The following is a 21,522-nucleotide window of genomic DNA, read 5'->3' on the forward strand; positions in this document are numbered from 1 at the left end:
CTGAGATGTTAAGAGATATAGAATAATTTCTTATATGCATCCTTTCACCTTTTCGTACCATAATCTTTAAAAGTACCTGTAGGAGAGTGATGAACTCCGAGCATATTTTACATTCCTACAATATATTACCCTTTCATATGGAAGCAGATATGCTTTCCAATGCTTTTTATCAAAAAGGTATCCTGTTTGCTAACACTGGAACAACAGAATTTATAAACAAAAGCTCATTTTGGTTTCATGAGAAAATCATTCAACCAAGAGGCTAAAAACGCCAACATGTTACTCTGGATAACATGGAACACGCAGTGCTGAACAACATCCACATCATTCATTAACAGGTATTTGGGGAAACAAGGCCTGTGCTAGCTTGCAGCTTACACCTGAATGGCAGGAAAGTTGTTCAACTAACCTATTCAAGTAGTTGACGGTTTTGCACTAGGTTCTTAAACATGCATTTCCTTCTCAAAAAACCCAAACCCAAGACTACCGTTCTATGGCATTAACAGGCTTACTTCACACAAAAAAAAAAATCAAATTTCTTGCATCAATAATTCATAAGTAACAACATGAAAAAAGGGGGTACCATAAATGCACAAAGACTACAAGACAAAAAACCAAAGCATACGCTTTAGAAGGCAATATGCAGGCTGTCAGTGTTTCAAAGAATTATCATCATCTGCATTTTTTCCTGCACCTTACCAGAGAATCAAAATATTACTGCTGAATATTTAATTTGCACTGTCTATTTTGAGTCTGACATGGCTCCAAATCCTTGGATAAATTTTCTCATTTTAAGCTCCTTACCTCTTTTTTAGGACGATCTGAAACAAGGCTGTCTTCACCAACTGGGTAAGTGTGGATTAAAACCAATTCACATTTCTGAATCTGCATTAGACTTAAAAATAAAAACATTCTATTTAGCCTACAGTGTGGCAGACTTTCCTAGAAATTAGATCAATTCTCCCAAGATTCATCTGATTTCCAGAACACAGAATCATAAAGATGTATCACAACATACTGTTTCTGAAAATACTCTGCAGAAACTAGGTTACATTAATGATTTTCAAACGCACATACTTAAAAATAAGTTTTTATCAGAATTAAAAAAAATGTGTAACATTTCTAGCTCTTCAGATGCTATAGCACTGTGTTTCTTTTTGGACATATCAATGAAATAGATCCTTAACTGGTGTAATCTGTTCAGCTTTGTTCAACTGAAAATTGACACTACAGAGGATTTGTGTCTCCAAGCATGCATGCGGGTATTAAGAAGGGGATTCCAGTGAACATGAAAACAACCTCCCAAATATAGCATGCTTATCTCCTAACGTGGCTAGAAATTAGGGAGATTGAGACTTTGTTCCACAGCTCTACCTACAGGAATGAGACTATTTTTCTGTCTTTACAGTGAACTTAGAACCTGATTCCCTGGGGCAGTATTCACTGTACATACGCTAAACTGCAATTGCAGCAAGTAAATATAGGAGACTCCAGCTTCTGCTATTTAAGTGCTTAAAGAGCAATCAAGAATTTGATCTCAACCTACTATACACTTTACAAGGCACTTTACACAGTCCCTGGGCCAGGCAGTTCACTGTTTAATTAGACAAAATCTATGGTGGAAAAATGATTTCTCAGAGGAGATGCAACCTGTATTTCAAGAGATTCCTTTATCTCAAGGGAAGCGTCAGACAACACCATAATTCAGAAATTAAAAACTAGTTTCAAAGAAGTTAGCCATTTTAGTCAAAGAAAGAGGAGTGTAAAATTAATGCAGTGTTATCAAGAAAAAAGGCATCAGATGCACTAGTGATTATGAGTATACAATATGTAACAAGGCACAGTTGCGTGTCTCATTTTGGAGCAAGATGTAGAAGGTAATAACCTAAAGAAATACTGTTGTACGAGGATAATGGATGATACCGAAAAGCTAATGATTATACACCAGCTCTCAGTCAATGGTATCATGATTTAGCACCTTCTATTTCACACAGAAATTCATTCAAACAGTTCATTAGAATAAGTTTTCAGTAACAAAAATACATCCATATTTTATAAAGATATAACAGGCATGTGCAGAATAAGAGAAATTATGTTTGTAAAAAGTATACTCACTGATCTGAATTAGCTGCAAGCTTGTTATGCTCATGAATGGTTTCCTGAACACAATCCTCAAGCATCCGAACATGACTGTCACTAAAAAGACATTTTATATATTTTTTTTAATGCAGGATAAGTCCTCCTGTTCAAACCAACATGCCACTAAATGCTCTCCTCTTTCAAGTGGGAAATTTTGGTTTGTTACTATAACAGACCCCTCGGCCTCTTAAGGCAAGATATGAGCTACAGAACACAAAAGAGCTAGCTACTGAGGGCACTAAATTCATGACGATCAATGAAAGTTCTAAAAATGTGCGAAATCACTTTTTTTAAATGGTAGAAACACATTATCACACATACCTTTTCGCATTAGTAATACAGATTATTCTTCCTCTGTTTCCAACACGTTCTGCATTCTCCATGAGCATGGTTCGAGCCTCGTGCTGGTATTCTGTTATTTTGCAGAGTGCTTCAACTGCTGCAACCAGACCATGAAGTATGCTGCAGCACTCTGGATCCGCCCGAGGATTAGGTGGCCCAACAGCTGCTAATGCTGCCATCAACTAGTTAGAAAGAAATTATTATTGAAAGTTACTTTCCATCCATTTGTTAAAATGATTGGTTAAGAGAAGACATCATTACAACTTATTTTACATGCAAATTAATATTGTTGGGGAAAAAAATCAAACAGAGCAATTAAAGACCATTATATGTTGCCAGCCTTCTGGAAAACACTTGGCCCTAAATTATCCTTTGCAATTCATTTATTAATTGTTACTATAGCCTTGAGAATATAATATGCTCATTTATTACAGAAAAATACCTGGCTATAATAACAAGTTATATCCAATACCTGAAAGAAATTCTAACATTATGAGTTGCCATCTGCTTTTATTTTCTGAGAATTTGGAAATTCAGCTCCTCCCCTATGTAAATTTTTCAGAGGATGGAGTCATTCAGTATGCAACAAAAGAGAGCAAAGAGAATATTTACAATTTTTTTTATTTTTTTAAATACAGTTTGTTTGCCTATCATGCAAATGTAAAAAAACACCAAAACAAATTTAAAATTCAAGTATCACCAAATTACAGAAGAAATACATAAGTAATTTCTTCATAACATTTATTTTAATACATAACTCCATACTCAAAAGCTATTGGATTCTTTTTAAATTATGTAAGACTGCCTATAAGATAGTCCAGCCTCACAGGCTGCTATTCAGAATTCTGTTATGCAGTAATTCCAGACCAGACCCACCAACATTTTAATTATCCTAAGTTATTTCACACTGAACACAGTAAGAAGCTGCTATTTATTCCATTATTAAACTAGACTTACAAAACAGAAGAACAGTTACAAAGCATACCTCCTGCAAGTTCTGATCTTCTTGAGTCCAAGAATTCAAGACATGAGCCCCAGAATCACTCACAATAAAATTCACCTAAAAGGATCAAAAAAGCACACATAAAATAACAGCCAGCCATGAAGATAACAACCATTACGGCTACTTCCCCAAATCCAAACAAACATGAATTACACCTTTCTTCTGATACTCTGGAGATAGTTGCAGTGACAAGCCAAACTAAAAATAAGACAACAAAACCACAAAAGGCATCCACTCCCACTATATTCAGTTACCCCATTAGTAACATTATAATTAACAACTTATTACTCTATATTTTTAAGCCATTAAATCAATCTTTACACCAAATTAGCACTGCAGGACATTATGAAGTATTTTAATAGTTAGGCAATATTTTCAGTAGAATAACTACAAAATAAAGTAAATTCTAATAGTGCAATATTGCAAATCATTCTCCAAAGACTGTTACAGGGGTAAATATCCAGCAAGACTTAATAAACATCAAAGCACAAAATATGTTCTAAAGATGACAGAACCATCAAGAGGAAGCATGCCTTCCATCTCAATTTCAGTTTCTCGTACCACACAAGCTCCAGTTCAGCCAACTGATTCAAATCCATTAAGCATACATTGATATAATCCCATAATGGCACTTGACTGCATATTAAATGCTCTAAACTAGAGTTTAAATTAAACATTTGTTGTCTGAGAACTAGGACATGCAATCCATCAAGGCAGTACAGCTGACACGTATCAAATCACTGAACTATCAGAGGCATCCACTAGCGCCCAGCCTCTGCCTCAGCTTCTCCGACACAGCCAGTATGCCACCATTACTACTGTGTACCAATACCACTGTCACAAGGTTGTTTAAGATCCCTTTGGTTTAAGAGTAACTAACCTTTAGGACATTGCACAACAGTTTAGACCATAAGTGAGAAAATATCTAAAAAAAACAGGGATTAGTTATCTTAATTTAAGACACAATGTTACAGAACCCACCAGACATTTATTTTTCTAAACAAGGAGCTGTACGCCAGGAAGCTCTCCCACTTTTCCAAAGTGGTAACCTCAGAGCAATCCTACCTCTTCCTAAAGTCCAGAATTCCTCCAAAGTCAGCACCAAAAACCTTGTGAAGTGCTACCAAGTGTGTTTAGAAACAAAATTCCATTTGAAGCAATACCTCACACAAGGCTTGGTAAACTCATAGCTCAGGAGAACACAATAATACAGCTGCAAGTTGCCTCAAAGCACCTCTCCTCATGTTTTGCACTGAGTTACAAAGTGACATTAAGACAATGAAAGGTCTCAAAAATAAGTATGTAATGGAATTCATATACCACTCAAACCAATTTAAATAGCTATAAAGTATATCAACAACACAAAGAAATTTTTATATAATAAATTATATTTGATCTTTTTAATCTAACCAACAGGTAATGGTATTAAGAGACTTCATTAAAATGGGAAAATATCCCTTATACTACAAAGTACCATATGTATTATGGCTAGAAAAAAACTTACCAGTTTCTTGAAAGGAAAAATATCATACATTATTCTACAGTACTCCATGGATGATTCCACTGAACAGGTCCATAGTGACTTTGATATGGGTGCTAGCGGTATAATTCCTTGGGTCCGATTCTTTACTAACATATCGAATTCAACATGTTGCCTGCAGGATTCTGCCATATATGGGCAGTGATCCACAACAAAAACAGTTTTATGAGACTCAGAAAAGATTTTCATCTTCTTCCTAAAAGAAACAGATATTTAAATCAGAAAGAAATTGTACCAGGCAAAAAAAAAAAATCGTATCACAAGATTACTGTGCAATTTATATAGTATAAAATTATCTTACTAGAATATGCAAGTTGTAAAGAATTTACCTCTTACGGTATTTAGATTACATATTGCATACATTAGCTCCTACAAAACTGTTAAGTTTTAAAAACCTACAAAAATTCCCATTTTAAGAATCTAGTTACATGGAGACAAATATCCTCTAGAACTCTTCCTAGTTCATATATTTAGCATATTAGATTTCTAATCAGAAGAAACTATTTTTTAGATGGAAAAAAAATACAGAAAATGTAAGATTACACTGTTGAAAAGGCAATGATGCACAGCATTACCCTCACACTTTTCTAATTAAAAGAAACTTAAGAAAAAAGTACAGAAACTGCTTCCTATTTAAAGTTTATTTCTGAAAATAAGCAACATAGAAAGAAATAATTTATGATTAGGCTCTACAGATGTAACATCATACTTTGAAGTAGGTTTTCAGCCTTCACTTTGCTGGGTACACCCTTCTATTTTTAAATGAATATTTGCATCTGTACTTTGACGTTAAGTCTGAAATTATGATGTGTTTCGTATCCAGTAAGACTCATAGGAGTACCCCTTGTATTCTTGCCAGCTATGAGGCCTGAGAACTGCAGTGAAGTGTGGTGCGTCTTCCCATTTCACGTTGATAGTCTGGGTTTCCCTCTCCTATAGCATCACTGAAAGAAACACTTTTGAAGCAACTCGAGCATCAGATCCTTCTGTTAGGGTGGACGTCATAACTTGGAGACCCAAGCTAGATAGGAAAATTAAGCCTAGACTAGTGCTACTTAGACCAAACACTCCTCCTCAAACTTATTCAACTTCTAGATGTTTCCATAACGTTTCTAGTATAAAAACCTATTTTGTGCACACAAATGCTACGGAACTACAAAATACACAAACCCAAAAATTTTAAATAAGGAGGATTTACACAAGCCTGGTCTAGTGGAGGGTGTCCCTACCCATGGCAGGGGAGTTGGAACTGGATGATCTTTGAGGTCCCTTCCAACCCAAACCGTTCTGTGATTCTACGAAGCCAGGCTGCGGGCAGCATCTCGCTCCGGGGGGGGGGCAGGTTTCGCACCCGCCCTCACCAACAGCTGCCGGGGCACACACTACACACCCTTCGGCAGAAGGCGAGGCCGGCCGCAGCCAGGGCCAGCCCAGCGCCGGGGGCCCGGCCCAAGGACTTACACCCTATCTGTAGCCTGGCACAGAGCCTGAGGGGCCGGGGAAGCCGCGCTGGAGGGACGCGCGGCCGCAGACGACCGGCGGGGCCCGGAAGAAGCGAGGTCGGTCCCCGCCCGCCCGGAGGCCGAGGGGAGAAGAGGGAAACGGAAGGGAAGTGCCTTCTACCTGGGCCGGCTCCTCCTCTGGTGCAGAAGTCCTGGTCCTGCTCCACGCCGCGCTCGGGCCCGGCCGCGGGCTCGCTCCGAGGAGGAGGAGGGATGAGGCCCGCGGGGCGGCCTAGACGGGGTCGGGCGCGGGCGCCTCCGGCCGGGCGACCTCCATGCCCCTCCGCCCGCTTCCTCCGCCGCGGGCTCCGCGGCGACCGCGGGGCCCAGCTCCTGCCTCCGCGCCCGGCGCCCGCGGGGGTGGGAGAAGCGGCCGAAGCTCCCCCCGCTCCGCCCACCCCTGAGGCCGCGAGACCCCCGCGCGGCCACTTACGCCGCTGGCACAACGGCTCCCCCAGCGCTGGCGGGGGAGCGCCTCTCCCCTCCCACCTCCCCGGCGGCGCCAGCCACCCGGGCCCCGGCGGCCGGCCGGGATCACTCGCCCGCCATACCCGCCCCGCCGCTCGGCCCTCCGCCTGGGCGCGGGCCGCCCCGCCCTGCCGCGAGACGCCGCCCGCCCGCCCGCCCGCGCGCCGCTTCTCGCACAGCGGGAAGGGGGAGGAGCTCGAGGCCAGCATTCTCGTGAGACAGCAGGGAGAGCCCCTATAGGGGCAGGCGGCGGAGGGGGTGGGACCTTTATGTCGGGTAGCCAATAGAAAGGCGAGGTGAGGATTGGGGACGGGAGGTGAAGGGGCGTCTCTCGCGAGAGCTGGGAAAGGCGGCGGGGCGGGCAGCGGTTGCAAGGTGTCCTCTCGCGAGAGCGGCGGGCGGTAGCCCGCCCGGTGCCGCTGGCAGGTAGCGCGGCTGCTCTCGCCTCACGGCGCCCCGCCCACTGGCGGGGACGCGCCTCCCCCGCCCCTCCTCCGCTTCGCCCTGCGGCCCGCCGCCATTTGACAGCGGGGCGGGCCGGTCGGGGCTTCACCCCCGGCGCCGGGTGCTGCCGAAGCCGCCGGTCATGAGTGAGTGGTGTGAGGTGGGGAGGGGGTGTTTGGGGGCAACCCGGCCGGCGGAGGAAAAGGGAGGGGAGGGGAGCGGAGGGGAGGGGGTGTTGGTGTTGTCGCCGCCGCCACCGGGAGCTTGGGACCCCGGCGGACTCGCATTGGGGCGCGCGGGGAGCCCCTGGGCCGTGACGTCACGAGAGGTGTGAGGGAGGAGGAGGAGTCCCCTTTCACACATGCACCCCCCCCCCACCCCTCCCCGGTACTGCTGGCTGGGGTAGGCCAGGGCGAGTTCTGCCGCTCGGCTTTGGCGAGGGAGCTTTCATCGGCCCTCACGAGCCCGCCTGGTCCCGGTAGTTGCCGGTGTCGCGACAGCCCTGGCTGTCGTGCCTGAGCATCCGTTCTCGCGGCAGCGGCGGGGAAGAGGCGACACTCCCTGAGAGCGAGCTGCCGCCCCGCCGCCCGTTCCCCTCCCGCGGCCGGCGAGCGGCGGAGAAACCGCAGGTCAGCTCAGCGTGTAACTGGGCTGCAGCGGTGGCACCGCTTACGGGCTGGGCCTGTGTTACTGCGGGGAGGCTTCATTGTTTGTTTTGTGCTGCTGGAAGCGGTGGTGGCGCCTGCTCAGCCTGTGGCACTCTGCTTCTCCTCGGAGAATGCTAATGGACGTTTGCAGCCAGACTACAACTCCTAGGAACTGCACCGTGGTTCAGCCTTGCAAAACTGGTAACTGCGGAGGGGAAAACACACACAAAAAAAAAAAAAAAAAAACAAAGCCGAAGCGTTAAGCTATGGGAAAAGGTAGTTTTCAGTAAGGATATAAAAGAAAGAAGGGAAGGACAACTAGAGGAAGGCTATTGTTGCGCAAAGAGCTTTATTCTGTGGTGTGGGTTGGTGTTTTTCTTAAGGGCAGCCACATTTGATAATGAAAGCAATTAGTAAATAGCAGGAAGTGACAGGAAATGAGTATGTAGTAGCGTATAGCTATGTTTGAGTTGTTGCTCTTGCTACCTGTTGACCCTGTTGGTAAGATTGCAGACTAACAAATTTGTTTGCAACTGCACACCTCTTGTAGAGTAGAGTTCAGGAATCATTAAGTTTAGCTACTATAGTCATCGCGCTCATAAAAAAAATACAATAAGAATTTGTTTAAATCAATTATATTTGATTAATTGGGTTTTTTTTTTCCCCCTAAATGTCTAGATTTAGGTCTATTTTAGGATAAGACAAAAGTTTTATTTTTCACAGGTAGCCAGATGAGCAACTAGAGAGAAATTTAAATTCCAAGGATTAGGGCCAGTGTCTTGTCCAAAGGAATCCTAGTCAAGATTTGGAGTCGCTATGAATTACCATGATACAAATAGTGATTCTCTTTTTCGAGGTTCAAATCCTGCCTGGAAACAGGAGATGTCCTCTGGCCTGCTGAAGCTGCTGTGCAGTGAGGGTGGATAGTCACTGCTGATTTGCGTGGCCACATTCCACACACAGCGCACACGTGTCTTCCCCAACTCATTTGCCGTGAAAAAGAACGCCAGTGGCTTTGCTACAAACAAGTTTCTTTTTATCTTGTGTGGTTGGGTTGCATCAAAATGAGAGAGTGCATGGGAGGGTGAATATGTACTGTGTTTAAAAATTTATATTGATGCATACAAATTATATCAGAGGTGTTAACTGCATTGTAGTCTGAATGCCAAATGTATTCCAAGCTCCTGGAGAGGCCTGAGAGGCTTTGTTTGTACTGGCTAGAGAATTCATGACCCATGAATTGAGTTAAAGACTGCTCTTCAAATTCTCCGTAAATAGGGATCTGCTTAAATCAATTTCCATAACAGTGTTAGCCAGCTAGCATGGAAGGTCATCTTTCGTCTGTGATGTTTTTGTAGTCCACTAAGAACATGAGACCAGAATTGGAAGGAGAAATGAGGAGCAAGAAAAACAGATCCTTAAGAACAATGCAGTATGATCCCTATCTACATAATATTAAAAAGAGCTCAAACTGCTAAACCAGAGTAAATAAATTAACTACCTGTGATAACACACCAGTCAGCAGAAGAACTTGACTTGATACCTCAAATACATATATACATCATATGGAAGTCAAAGTGAAAGCTCTAGTTGATAAACAGTTAGGAATTTGCATTACGAATGTGTGTAGGAAACTTGTACATGTCAAAATGCTGATGCTTTTGATACCACATGAATTGCAGAAAACACCGCTTAAAACAGTTGTGCTCTGTGCAGACACAAAGCTCAGTTATAGAAGCTCCTTTGTCAGTAAGCAAGTCTCAACCTTTCTGTGATGATAGGGTCCCTGAAAGACCCTTCTACCTAGAAAAAGTAAACTAAATGCTTTGATACTACATGTGCTCCGCAGAGCAAAGGGAGCAGCTAATGAAATTACCACATTAAAATGCTTTTCAGAGGTTAGACCTTGCAGGAAGTTCTCTGTGCACAAGAGCTTTTCAGAGACAACATTCCAAACACTGCTGCGGTGTTGCTTAGTTTTTTCCCACCTTAATGCATGAGCGCAGGATATTCCTGCTATGTTTGTAAATCTTTTGAGGTGAATGGTGGAATTTCTGGTGTTTGAAATATCCTTACTTGTACTACTTACCTGGGAGAGTGGGAAAATGTCAGATGAGGAAAATGTGAGGATTTTGTTAAGCTAGGCTTAAAAGATCCTAGGCTATGATTTGTCAAGGTGCCTAATAAAGTTAGAAAATTGTCTTTGAGCCCCTGTAGCTCAGGAAAGGCACACTAACCTTTTATGCTTGCAGAAATCTCTCCTTTAGCAAATGGCCAGGCTAAGAAATGGATTTAGTTGATTCTTTCAGTACCTCAGAAAGTTTCCTGAAACAAATATCAAGCCTTAAGCCTTATATTAATAAGGTCTGTAACCCTAAGAAACCTCTGTCGTTGCTGTCTGATTGCTGAGGAATGTTCAAGGAGTTTTATGTAGATTTCCTTTTCAGTAGAAAAAGTGCAAGGTTTCTTAAAAGAAAATAAACACTTAAACTGAAAAATCTCAGGCTTGAAACTTAATCTATGAAGAATGAATATGAAAAACTTCAATGTAAAGGCCAGTGTTTTGGAAATGCTAATGTGTACAAGAATTTTCCAAGTTTAGCAATAGGTAATTTCTGCTAACAACTACTGCAATTAGAAGACTGGTATTTTAGCTATGCAGTTGGTTCTTTTTCTCAACTAAGTTGCTGTCTTTCTCCATCCTGTTGAAAATTTTACAGTTTCATTCCATGCAGTGATGTTTGTGTTCATTTATAGACATGAAGAAAACTCAAGCTTTTGTTTTTTTAATTTTCCACGAGTAATTTTCTCTGCTCTGTCAGTTTGAGCTGTTTCTTCTCTGCTGATTTAATTCATCAAAATCCTGCAGCCCACAGTAGTCCTTTGGCATTCTTTTTTGTGCTGCATTTGTATTTCTCAAATATCTTGAAGTATATCTGATTGGTTGGAGGGCACATTAAAAAAAAAAAGGTAGTATTTGAAAATGAAAATGTTAGTGTAATATTCTTTTTTTTTTCTCTCTGCTAGTTATAGAAGGACATGCAGTGCTCAGTTTCCGTATGTTCAACAGTCCTCCTTTTGCACTTAGTATATTGATACTCTCCTCACAACACAAAGTTTACTTTCATTTCCTTGCTCTGATATATGATCTCAACATCAATTAAAAAGGAGGAAAAGGAAAGGGGCAGACTTTAGGGTATTCTTAGGATATAGAAATTTTCCCTAGTCCTAAAAGACAACAAAATATCTGGATGTTTCTGAGGGAAAGGTTGTATTCAGCTGCTTTAGACTAAAAAAAAAATTACATATATACACACATATATCTCATGTAGATAGCTGTTCTCTGTATAGCAAACAGATGATGTGAAAATACTGCATTTCTAATCTTTAGAAATGAGTTGCACAATTGAAAAAGCCTTAGCAGATGCAAAAGCACTGGTGGAACGGCTAAGGGAACATGACAACGCAGCAGAAGCCCTTATTGAACAGACTACAGCTCTTAACAAGCGGGTTGAAGCAATGAAACAGGTTTGTTTTTCAACTTTGTTTACTCTATTAAAAGAACAACTTGGAAACACATAATTTAAAATAATTTTTGTGTGTTAGTATACAACGTAGAATCAGTATGTTATTTGGTTAATCCTTTAATACCATACTAAGTATTTTTATTACAGGTGTGACTATGAACTAAAAATAGGTTGTTTATATATTTAGCTTGATCCTGTGAAGAAGTTTTCTCTGTTACTCTAGCTTAAATATTGAAAACTAGCATTTATTTGAAGAACGCTGGTAGAAATGGGGTTGATATTGTACAAACCATTGTGTGGTGTCTTCTCTTTTGCTCTTCTGTGAAATACTACTTGTTTTATTAATTTCAAGATGCACATTTAATCATACAGAGGCCCTGGCATGCTTTCTTCCATTCAGAATACTTTATCTTTTCACAGTCTCCTTTTGTTTCAAAGTAGCCTCTTAAGCTCATTTGTGATCATTTCCATTCTGATGTTAAACTGTCCAAGGCATGTTGTTAGATTGAGCGTGACTTTCACTAGAGCACTTCTGGAAAAACATAAAGGTGTTCGCTAACTTTCCATATGGGAGTTCATCCTGTCATTTTAATAGAACACAGGACGCGTTAATGGGCCTGTAAAATAATAAAACCCTGCATGTGCTTCTTCCCTGTAAAACTAGTCATGCAGAGGCTCCGTGACTTCAGATGAAGAGCATTATATTTACTCAGTTGTTGGGAGTCAGGAGCCATTCATTCAGATCCGTGTGACTCGTACCCATACAACCTTGTGGGTTAAGGTATTGGGAAGCCACAGTAAATATTTAGAGGTTAATACCCTATGTTTTTTCTTTATCATATGTATATCAATTTTAAATTACTTGATGGTGGATTTGACCTGCATTAATTGAAGGTTAAATCATGCCCACTACACACATCTGAGGTACGAAACTTGTTTAAAAACAAAGGGGATACTTTTGTTTCTCTGAAGGGCAGTATGTTAACAAGACCTTCAGAAGTGTTTTTGTTTGTATTATATATTTATTTAAAAACAAGCATTATCTTGCTGGTTACAGACATTGACATTAGAACTGGTCCTCAGTGACTGTCGAGTAATGCTTGCCTTTAGTTACTCAGATACGTTGTTTTATTTTTAATAACTAGTACCAAGAAGAAATTCAAGAGCTCAATGAAGTAGCAAGACATCGTCCTCGATCTACGTTAGTGATGGGTATCCAACAAGAAAACAGACAGATTAGGGAATTGCAACAGGAGAATAAGGGTAAGACTTGACTATTGTGCCCTTTCCAAGTCCAAGCCTGCACCACTGGAATCAGTGAGACTGTTACCATTGATCTATTCTCAAAAAATTATTGTAGAAGATTTTTTTCTTCTTCTAATCTTAATTTGTCAGCTTAATTGAACATAATGTAATCTAAGAGAGTCCTAATGTCCTACCACTAGGACTATGATTAACAAAAAAAGAGAGGTGTCGAAAATTACTTTTTCAGTCTTTATCCAATGTTCAGCACAAATGAGGAGATAAATAGAACTTAATTCTGCAATATAGATACCTTTAGAAATGTGTTTTCCCACTGCTAAAAATAACTAATTTATGAGCAGTCGGGAGAAGTTGTAGTGTAAGTGAGTGCAGTAGTATAATTCCTTCTGGAATTCTGTACACTAGGAATATACTGTTCTTCCTGGAATACCTTACGTATTCCAACAGTTATATTCAGCAAAGCCGTCATTATCTCAATTCTTATGAATCCTGTCTTATCTCAGGAGTTATTTGTCCTTTGACTCAGTATATTTTGAACACAAGCAGTTTTTAACTCTTACTTTACCAAGCTGCAGATTAAAACAGATCTGTAAACTTCTTTCCAGCTTTTGTACAGTGTTGCTTATAGCGGCTAGCGTAAAGCTTTCCTCAGCTATACTCAAGATGGCTTATATCAGCTAAAGGGATTGAATATGAAGTCATATTAACAAAAGGCCTTCTGTTTCTGACTGAACAAGAATTTTTCCCAGGGCAGGCACCACTGAAGACATTTGCAGACCCTACGTAGATTTTATGGTGCAAGGAAGAGGGGACACTCAAGGGCTTATTTTGGTTTTCTCAAGCTGAAGTACTTTTGCATTTTGTTTTTCTTCTCTGTTAAACTTTAACTGAATTTAAAATTATGTTGGTAGAACTACGCACATCTCTTGAAGAACATCAGTCTGCCTTGGAACTCATAATGAGCAAGTACAGAGAACAGATGTTTAGGTTGCTTATGGCAAGCAAAAAGGATGATCCAAGTATAATAATGAAGTTAAAAGAGCAACATTCCAAGGTAATGACTTAATTTTTTTTTGCCTTTGCCTTTTTTAGTTAACACTTAAGTTAGTTTGTAGTGGGTCCGTTCAAAGCTTACTTTGTCTCAGTTTTTATACAATTGTACTGACAAGTCCTAATTTTTATAATCCAGTCCATGAAACACAAACAGGAAACTAGGTCAGTCTAGTAAGTCAACCTTACTAGCTTCTGATTTATTTAAGCTTTTACCAAGTAGCATTTCATTTCTGTATGTACTTAATTTACTTTTGTTCTGCCTAGGTCTTTAAGGCAACTGCCCTATTATACTTCCAGATGCCTCTAGATCTCAGTAACATTCAAACATTTAGACTGGCTTTAACTTATGCTTGTGACTCCAACAAATAATTAGTTAACCTATGCTTACTGGGGAGAGTACGAGGAGTAAGCTTTTTCAATTCAATATTCAAATATTTTTCCCCCTAAATAAAACAAATTTAAAAAATATGTATTTTACAAGCTCTTTTGAATATTGAATAACTGAGCATACACCTCTCTTCTTTCCTGCTTCAACCATTGATTCTTGTTTCAGTACTGATCAGGATTGCAAAGTAGAATCCAGGGCAACCTGAGATGTTTGAAGGGTGGTAAAAGTTGCTGGTATTAGGTGTGCTTCATCTTATGGCTTTTGAAAACTAGAAAAGCAAAGTCTCATCAAGCAACATTTTTGTCAACTATCATGAGTGAGGTACATATGAATATTCAGCAGATTCATATAAGATTAATATATGGCTTTATAGATTAATATATTGTTTAGGCTTTTTAAAATGTATTTTCAGGGAAATTCATGATTCTAGGCCACTAAGATCTAAACAGGAGCTTTCTAACAAAGTATTGTTTGCGTACGCAGACAGAGTTACATTGCTTTCTGATTAAGTTACATTTACAATGTAATGCAATACTTTGTTAGAAAGCTCCTGTTTAGATCTTAGTGGCCTAGAATCATGAATTTCCCTGAAAATACATACCTCAAACTAAGTTATAGTTATATATCTTTTTGAAAAGAAATTACCTTAGCATATAGCATAACATTTCTTACAGCCTCAGGAGAGAGTAAATTTATATCCAAGACGAGGATAAAATTATCTGTCCTGAAATGGACTTTGAAATTTCACTTAGGAACGCTTCTATGGGTTAAAAGCTTGAGGTAAAAAAAAAATAAAAAAAAATAAAAAATTGACCAATACTATTTAAACAGGAGATTTAGGCTTCAACACTTTGGTTAAATCTGATCCCACAAGAACACCTGATAAATATTTATCACCCTTATCCTGACACTTAGGATTTCTGGAATTTCGTTATTTCTTCTTCTGATCAGCCTTTACTTTCAGTAAGATTGTTCAATCTTGAAACAGTCTTTAAATACTTCTCTCCTGTTAACTAAGAAATCCATCATACCTAAAGAATTAATCTCATAGTTACGAGTAATTGCTGTTCTCTCAAGTGACAGTTATTAACTTTAGTGTCTATTTACAAAAGGTTATTTTAAAAAAACATTGATTTCTGCAGATCAACAAGCACCTCCTTTAAATAGAAAACCAATTTCTTTTAGCAGTATTGTATGCATGACAAAAGTATGTGTAAGTAGTAAAGACCCTTATTTAAGTGTGCTGTTTGAATTCACTCAACTGAAACAAGACCTAAAAATATCTGTAGTTTTTCCTCGTCAGAGAAAAAAATACCAATGTGTGGCAAATAAAAACGAGAGAGATACGGAAAGTGTTCGTAGATGTTTGAGGCTATCTTCATAAAGAAACACTTTGATTTAATTGTTTGATATTACAGCATTTAAGTTTTACGCATCTGCCTTCCAGACTAGAACCTTTCAGTTTTGTGATAGCATCTGATCTGACGTTAGTGACATTGGAACAGGCCCTAAATCGTATTGATGAAGGGGCCAGGTAAGCTCGCAAAATAGGAAGTAGGGAGGACAGCAGTATATCTAAAAACCACTAACTCCTTTCCAGTCTTTCTCAAGGGTACGTCATTGCCAACTCATTCTTTTATCACTGATCACAGCTTCCTCTCAAGCTAAATTTAGTTTTTCATTGAAAAATGTTTCATATAATGACCTTCACTGGAAACTGAGAAGAAAATAAAGGTTCACCACAGGTTCTTCCCTCCCCTCCCTCTCACCCCTCTATGCTGTGAGTAAACAGCTACACCATAGCTTTGGCAAGGGGAATGGCTGAGAAGAAAGGATCGAAAGGGACAGTGTTCGTTTTAAGTAAAGTATATTTGTTTTGGTCAGGTAAAGTTTATGATTCCAAGTGAGGCAGTTCTTGATGGTAGCTTAATAATTTCTGGTAGTTTAAAAGGCAAGCTGATCCTCTGCTAGATGTATGGACCTCCAGTCAAACTCATAATTTAAAGGTGGGATTTAACTTTAGTTTATACTGTTCTTCATTTCGGTCCTACTGTTCTGCTTTTTCTGATATTAGTAACTATTGTGAATTTTGTCCAAAGGTCAGGTCAGACATGGATAGGCTGGCATGATAGAGTTGGAATAAAAGACAAGTTGAGGAAAAGACAATGAAAAATAAAAGCTTCTGGTAATACCATTAAAATATTTGGCTTAACTGAACAGCAATGAATGCCAAAGGCATTGGCTCTTTATCTAGATCTGCAGGGGAAAAGTAGTAGTGACCCTTTAAACGTTTCTTGCTAGTAGGTTGGCCAGCGAGAAAATAAACCATCACCTGAACCAACAGGGTCCAAGTAAGAGATCACTTCTCTGCAAACAGCAAAGACTACCTAAAATCTAGCTTCCCTGTAAAGGCTGTTATGCCTACGTAAGTGGCTGCTATCATCCCACTCCTGGCAGCGGAACAGGGCAAGGGCAAAGCAAACTACTGCTCTTTTTCCTCTTCCTCAAATCTTTCAGCAAAATGGGGTAGGTAGTTAGTTATAATAGGAAAGTACCATACCAGCATTAATGAATGGACACAAAGAGGTCAATCAGGACACAAAAATTTTGCTTACAATTCAGCAAGGACAAGGACCTCTGAAGTCCAGATCCCAGATAAGCTGGAATTGGAAGTGAATTCAAGCAGAAATATCTAAAAAAAAAAAAAAAAAAAAAAAAGAGCTAAGGACAGATCAGAGTTTTCTAACGTACAATGTAGTAAGGACAACCACTTCACCTGGTGTTTTTAAGAGATATATGCCTACCCCTGGGCTGGTACTGCCTGTACCAGACTTGAGATCAGGTCTCAAAGAAATAGAATGTCACATACCCTGCTTTTTCTTAGATGAGTTTAGTCTTTCTGCATATCCTCAATTATATTCATCAACTCCTGCAACACAGGAAGGCCTTGTCAGAGCAAGCACATGGCTCATCTAACTTGTAGCTTTCATGTCTTCCAAACAGCTATGTAAGACAGTCATTTAAGCATATATAAAATTCTAATAAAAGGCATCAGCGTGGCAGACCAAATTTATTTAAACAAACAGGACCACAGTAGCTGCTCATGCTGTAGAGTTATACAGAACTTTTATCCTCAAATTTAGGCCTGTGTTCACATTTTTATTAAGTGGCACAGCAGTTAAATGCACACTTAATGCTTTGCTTATTTTTAATAATGCAGAAAATATATTACTAAAGCGGTCATTATTTTATTCTCATGCCTTAGGAGCTGCAAGTGCATGTGGACCAAATTACAGAAATGGCAGCAGTAATGAGAAAAGCCATTGAAATTGATGAGAAGCATGGCTGTAAAGAGCAGGAACGTATCATTCAGCTTGAGGTAAGCATGAAATCAAAACACCAGTGGCACAAATAGCAAAGGAGTAAGTGTTATCACAATTATTCCTATTGAGTTACTGTATCAGTCACTCACACTGCTATTTTGTTACAGTTTCTTGTTGGGTGGGCTGTAAGTACTATTTCCCCAACTATAGCTTTCTCAAGTCCTGCATAGGTGATACTTCATCACTGAAATCAGTGATTTATATTTATATACTGGCTTAAGCTTTCTCTTTTTTAAATGTCTCTGAGTGTAGCAAAGCTAGGAAATAATGCAAATTCATCCTAATAAGAGCCTAGGATGCAAAAAAATAAGACTCACACCTTTGGCTTTTAATTATTTTGTTTTAATAATAATTTTGTGCTTTTGGAGGGATTATCAATTGTTTATTATTGGAGGATCAACACTTTCTCTAAGTGCTAGCAAAGTGCAGTTCATTGTGGGTCAGAGCATATGGAAAGAAGGGGAGATTTCTTTGAAAGGCAACATTTGAACTTAATTACCTTTTTCTTACACATCTTTGTGTTTTGAGCTTCTTTTTGATGCTTTACGCTCATTCAAGAGAGCAAGAGGCTCAGAAACCTAATGTTCTTAGTTTTAGAAGATAAGTAGCACTACCTGACTGCAAATCAGTATTTTAATCCTTATACATATGTTTGGAGTAGAGGGGAGACTATTAGTTACGTTGACTTCTTTCTGGAGTTACATTAAATGCCTTTTCTTTCTCTGGTTATAGCAAGAAAACAAAGGCTTGAGAGAAATTCTTCAAATAACTAGAGAATCATTCCTGAACATCAAGAAAGAAGATGCATCGGAGAGCACGTCTCTGTCAGGATTAGTAACAAGCAGTGATTTGAGCCTGAGAAAAAGCTGAAGACTATGGAAGTCAACAAGCTTCAATTGCACACTTTACAAACAGAGTATCAGGGGTCACTTGTCAAGCACTTGTTACTGAATAGGGCACCAGCAAGCTAATGCATCTTAAACCCCAGTTTAGTGGCTTTTATACTGCATAAACTAAATTGAAATTGGTATTCTACAAAAACCTTAGTGACAGATTAATTGCCATAGATCTAACTTCAGTAGGAAATGGATTCATGCGCTTCCTGAATTGGGAATTATTTTTATATAAAGCCATTTTACAGATGAAGATTTCACATTATTTATATAAACTATTGCTCATACAAAGTTTCAGTGCACCTATTATGTAATAAAGGTAAGATTTGAAGTCTGATCGCTGGCTAAAAAGTAGTAACTTATAAGTATGCTTTGTGCATGATCCACATTACATATTTTTTCCTCTTAGTAAGTTTTTTTTAAAAATTCTCATTTTGCAACCGACCTGTTTAACAGGAATGGTACATAGGCAGCATAAAACTTAGGGATTTCTGTTATTTAGCTACTGAGTATCCTGTTCAAATATAAGGCAAATTGTTTAAATACAAGCAAAGCCATTGAGGTTGTTCCATTTTTTTAATGGAACAAGATTCTTTAAAGTACATATACTTAATTGTATTTTCAACACATGAGAAGAGCTGCTCCCACTGTATTGCTTTCTGGAACACAGCACAGTATCATTCTGCCTTAGCTTTTACTTTTACTTTACTATAGTAAAAGAGGCCACAGAGTCCTATAGATTTCTCCTCTTGATTGCTCTGGCCAAACATTTCCTAACTGGGAAACGACAATTTGAAAGCACCCAAGAAGTAGCAGCAGAAGGGTAGTTGGGGGAAGGATGGAGAAGCTCCATGGCCAAGTTGGCAGCCTGCATGCCTGCAATCAACACTCTTAAAAATCCTTCTTGATGACTATTTAGTACTTAAAGAAAAATTAAGTAAGTTTCAGGTACATAGTATGTTTGCACTAGGAAAAGTTTTAGTATGCTATACTGACAAATAGACTGCTTGCTTTTAATCCTGAAATACTTGAAGTGAAAAGGAATGGGCTTTTCTAGATCAAAGTGCAGCTCATATTGTACGCAGATGCGATGGAAGTGCTACCAAGGCAAGCTTGTAGTAAGGAGCTGCCACAATCATTCATATTTGGCTTTTGTCAGACTATATCACTTCTTGGTCAAGGCAGCAAGAACATTCCTAGTGTTGATGTGTATAATCACTTTTTGTCCAGCACATTAATACATTGTTTATTTGGAAAGCAGCCTCAAAGAAGCAGAGTGAAAGCTTTCAACCACAGAAAACCATACATGCCACCCACAGTTGAATATTTTAGCTGTTTAATAACTCATTTAGCAAAATAAGTCATACCCCTACTCTGAAATAAACTGTCATTTAATCAAATACGATTTTTAGTTGCAACAATGCAAAAAAGAATTAAGCATCGAGCACTTCTAAGCATGTCAGTTAAATACAACTTCCTTTGACTCAGTACAGCTTCCCTGAGCGCAAGGTAGATGCCCCACAGGTCATTTAGGTGACCTTTCAGTTCCCAGTGACCTAATTTATAGGGAGCGTAATATTTTGCTATCAGTTGCTGCCCTCCTTCGTGTAGCGCTTTGAAGAGGAAAAAAAAAGTGGTGGGAAAGGAGTGTTTAGCAGAGACAATAAATGCCAGTTTTCAATTTAATACATATGCTAGAAGATGCAGTTGAAAGAAGAGATAAATCAAGCTCTCCAAGTTTTCACAGCATTTTTTAAAAATAGAGAAACTGCTACTTCTCTTTCCAGAGCATCTTAGCTTGGTTCTAGGCTTAAGAATATATCAAGGACATTCACGTGCATGGAGAAGAGTTTTAACCATTTCCAAACTTCCTAAACATCTGGGAGGAATTTTTTGGGGAACATTTTAGCTCAAGCACAAGATATACTTGTCTGCTAGCTGTAAAACTTTGCCAATGCTTCTATAATTTAGATTTTGCATTGCACTTGCAAGCTGGTGACTTATCAGAAGTGACTTTTTTTCTTTTTTTAAATGAAGTGTGTTTTGTTGTTGCAAACTTACCAGAAATTTTGGTTTGGTTGATTAAGTTATTCTTTTCAGAAGTGTCTTTTCAGCCACTGACTGGTATCATCAGAGGCATTTATATCCATTTAATGCTGAGTGCAGTTTCATGGCTGACTTTCCGGGTTGTCTTTCAATCTCCAGAGCTGTACAGCAGAGAAGGGTTGTTAGTCTGTGGCAGTTCTTTAAGGTTGCTCTATTACGAAATAATGCTTGATTAGTGTTTATTTTTGTAAATTAAAAAAAATGTGACTTAATTTATCTACTCCTAGTCTTCACGTTTGATACGTCTCCCCATCATTGCCCTGACCCGATCACTTTAGGATCTTAAAGAACCTTCACGGTGTGTGGAGTGACTATTTTTCATTGCGTACCTGTTATTTTTGTAATGCAGATGGCTTGAAAAGAATTTATGGCTAGAGTTGTGTACTGTACAGTAAACTTATTTTATCAATAAAGTTAACTGAAAACATGGAAGTCTTCATGATTAAAGCAAGGTACTGAATCCAAAATGAGCCTTGTCAGCAACATCTAAGAAAAGGCATTATTTTGTCATTTACTCAGCTTATTGTTACATTTTAGCAGGAAGGCCAGTTACTAGTGCTTTTATTCACATTGCTATACAGGAAAAGAAAAAATCCTCTGTAAAGTCTTCATTTTCTCTTGGAAAACTAACACTCTGTTCTACAGAGAGTTACTCATACTCCAAATGAACCACTGGAACTGTTTACTAATATGGAGGAGCAGTAAGGACAAACAAAAAGCAGTCCACTGGGCTTTGATTTTTGGATCAAAACATTTTGGTACAGACAGGATGTCAGAGTTGTGGGGTTTTCCTTGAAGATTTTAAAAACAAAAAAGTCCCTTTG

At 39.3% G+C, this 21,522-nt stretch overlaps 2 protein-coding genes across 5 annotated transcripts in view; one reads left to right on the forward strand and one right to left on the reverse strand.

The window, feature by feature from the left end:
- The window catches only part of INTS13 (integrator complex subunit 13), a 21,778-nt gene extending 14,825 nt beyond the window's left edge, over positions 1 to 6,953 (reverse strand). The window contains exons 1-6 of the mRNA XM_075759174.1: positions 6,648 to 6,953; positions 4,989 to 5,220; positions 3,467 to 3,541; positions 2,461 to 2,663; positions 2,116 to 2,196; positions 805 to 895 (exon numbers count right to left, since the gene is read on the reverse strand). Coding sequence (XP_075615289.1) covers positions 805 to 895; positions 2,116 to 2,196; positions 2,461 to 2,663; positions 3,467 to 3,541; positions 4,989 to 5,213 — 675 coding nt within the window. The 5' untranslated portion in view covers positions 5,214 to 5,220; positions 6,648 to 6,953. The remainder of the gene's footprint in view (positions 1 to 804; positions 896 to 2,115; positions 2,197 to 2,460; positions 2,664 to 3,466; positions 3,542 to 4,988; positions 5,221 to 6,647) is intronic.
- FGFR1OP2 (FGFR1 oncogene partner 2) lies at positions 6,565 to 21,125 on the forward strand. Of its 4 annotated transcripts, none has more exons than XM_075759216.1 (6): positions 6,565 to 6,583; positions 11,477 to 11,613; positions 12,758 to 12,875; positions 13,787 to 13,929; positions 17,582 to 17,695; positions 18,432 to 21,125. In XM_075759216.1, the coding sequence occupies exons 2-6, from the start codon at positions 11,479 to 11,481 to the stop codon at positions 18,567 to 18,569; spliced, it is 648 nt and encodes a 215-aa protein (XP_075615331.1). In that variant the 5' UTR covers positions 6,565 to 6,583; positions 11,477 to 11,478; the 3' UTR covers positions 18,570 to 21,125. The 4 variants fall into 4 exon arrangements, with proteins under 4 accessions (XP_075615331.1, XP_075615312.1, XP_075615321.1 ...); XM_075759197.1 differs by lacking the exon at positions 6,565 to 6,583 and adding an exon at positions 7,354 to 7,584; XM_075759206.1 differs by lacking the exon at positions 6,565 to 6,583 and adding an exon at positions 7,372 to 7,598.
- The last annotated feature ends 397 nt before the right edge of the window (positions 21,126 to 21,522 follow it).

Source organism: Balearica regulorum, chromosome 1 (genome assembly GCF_011004875.1).
Source record: "Balearica regulorum gibbericeps isolate bBalReg1 chromosome 1, bBalReg1.pri, whole genome shotgun sequence".
NCBI lineage: Eukaryota > Metazoa > Chordata > Aves > Gruiformes > Gruidae > Balearica > Balearica regulorum.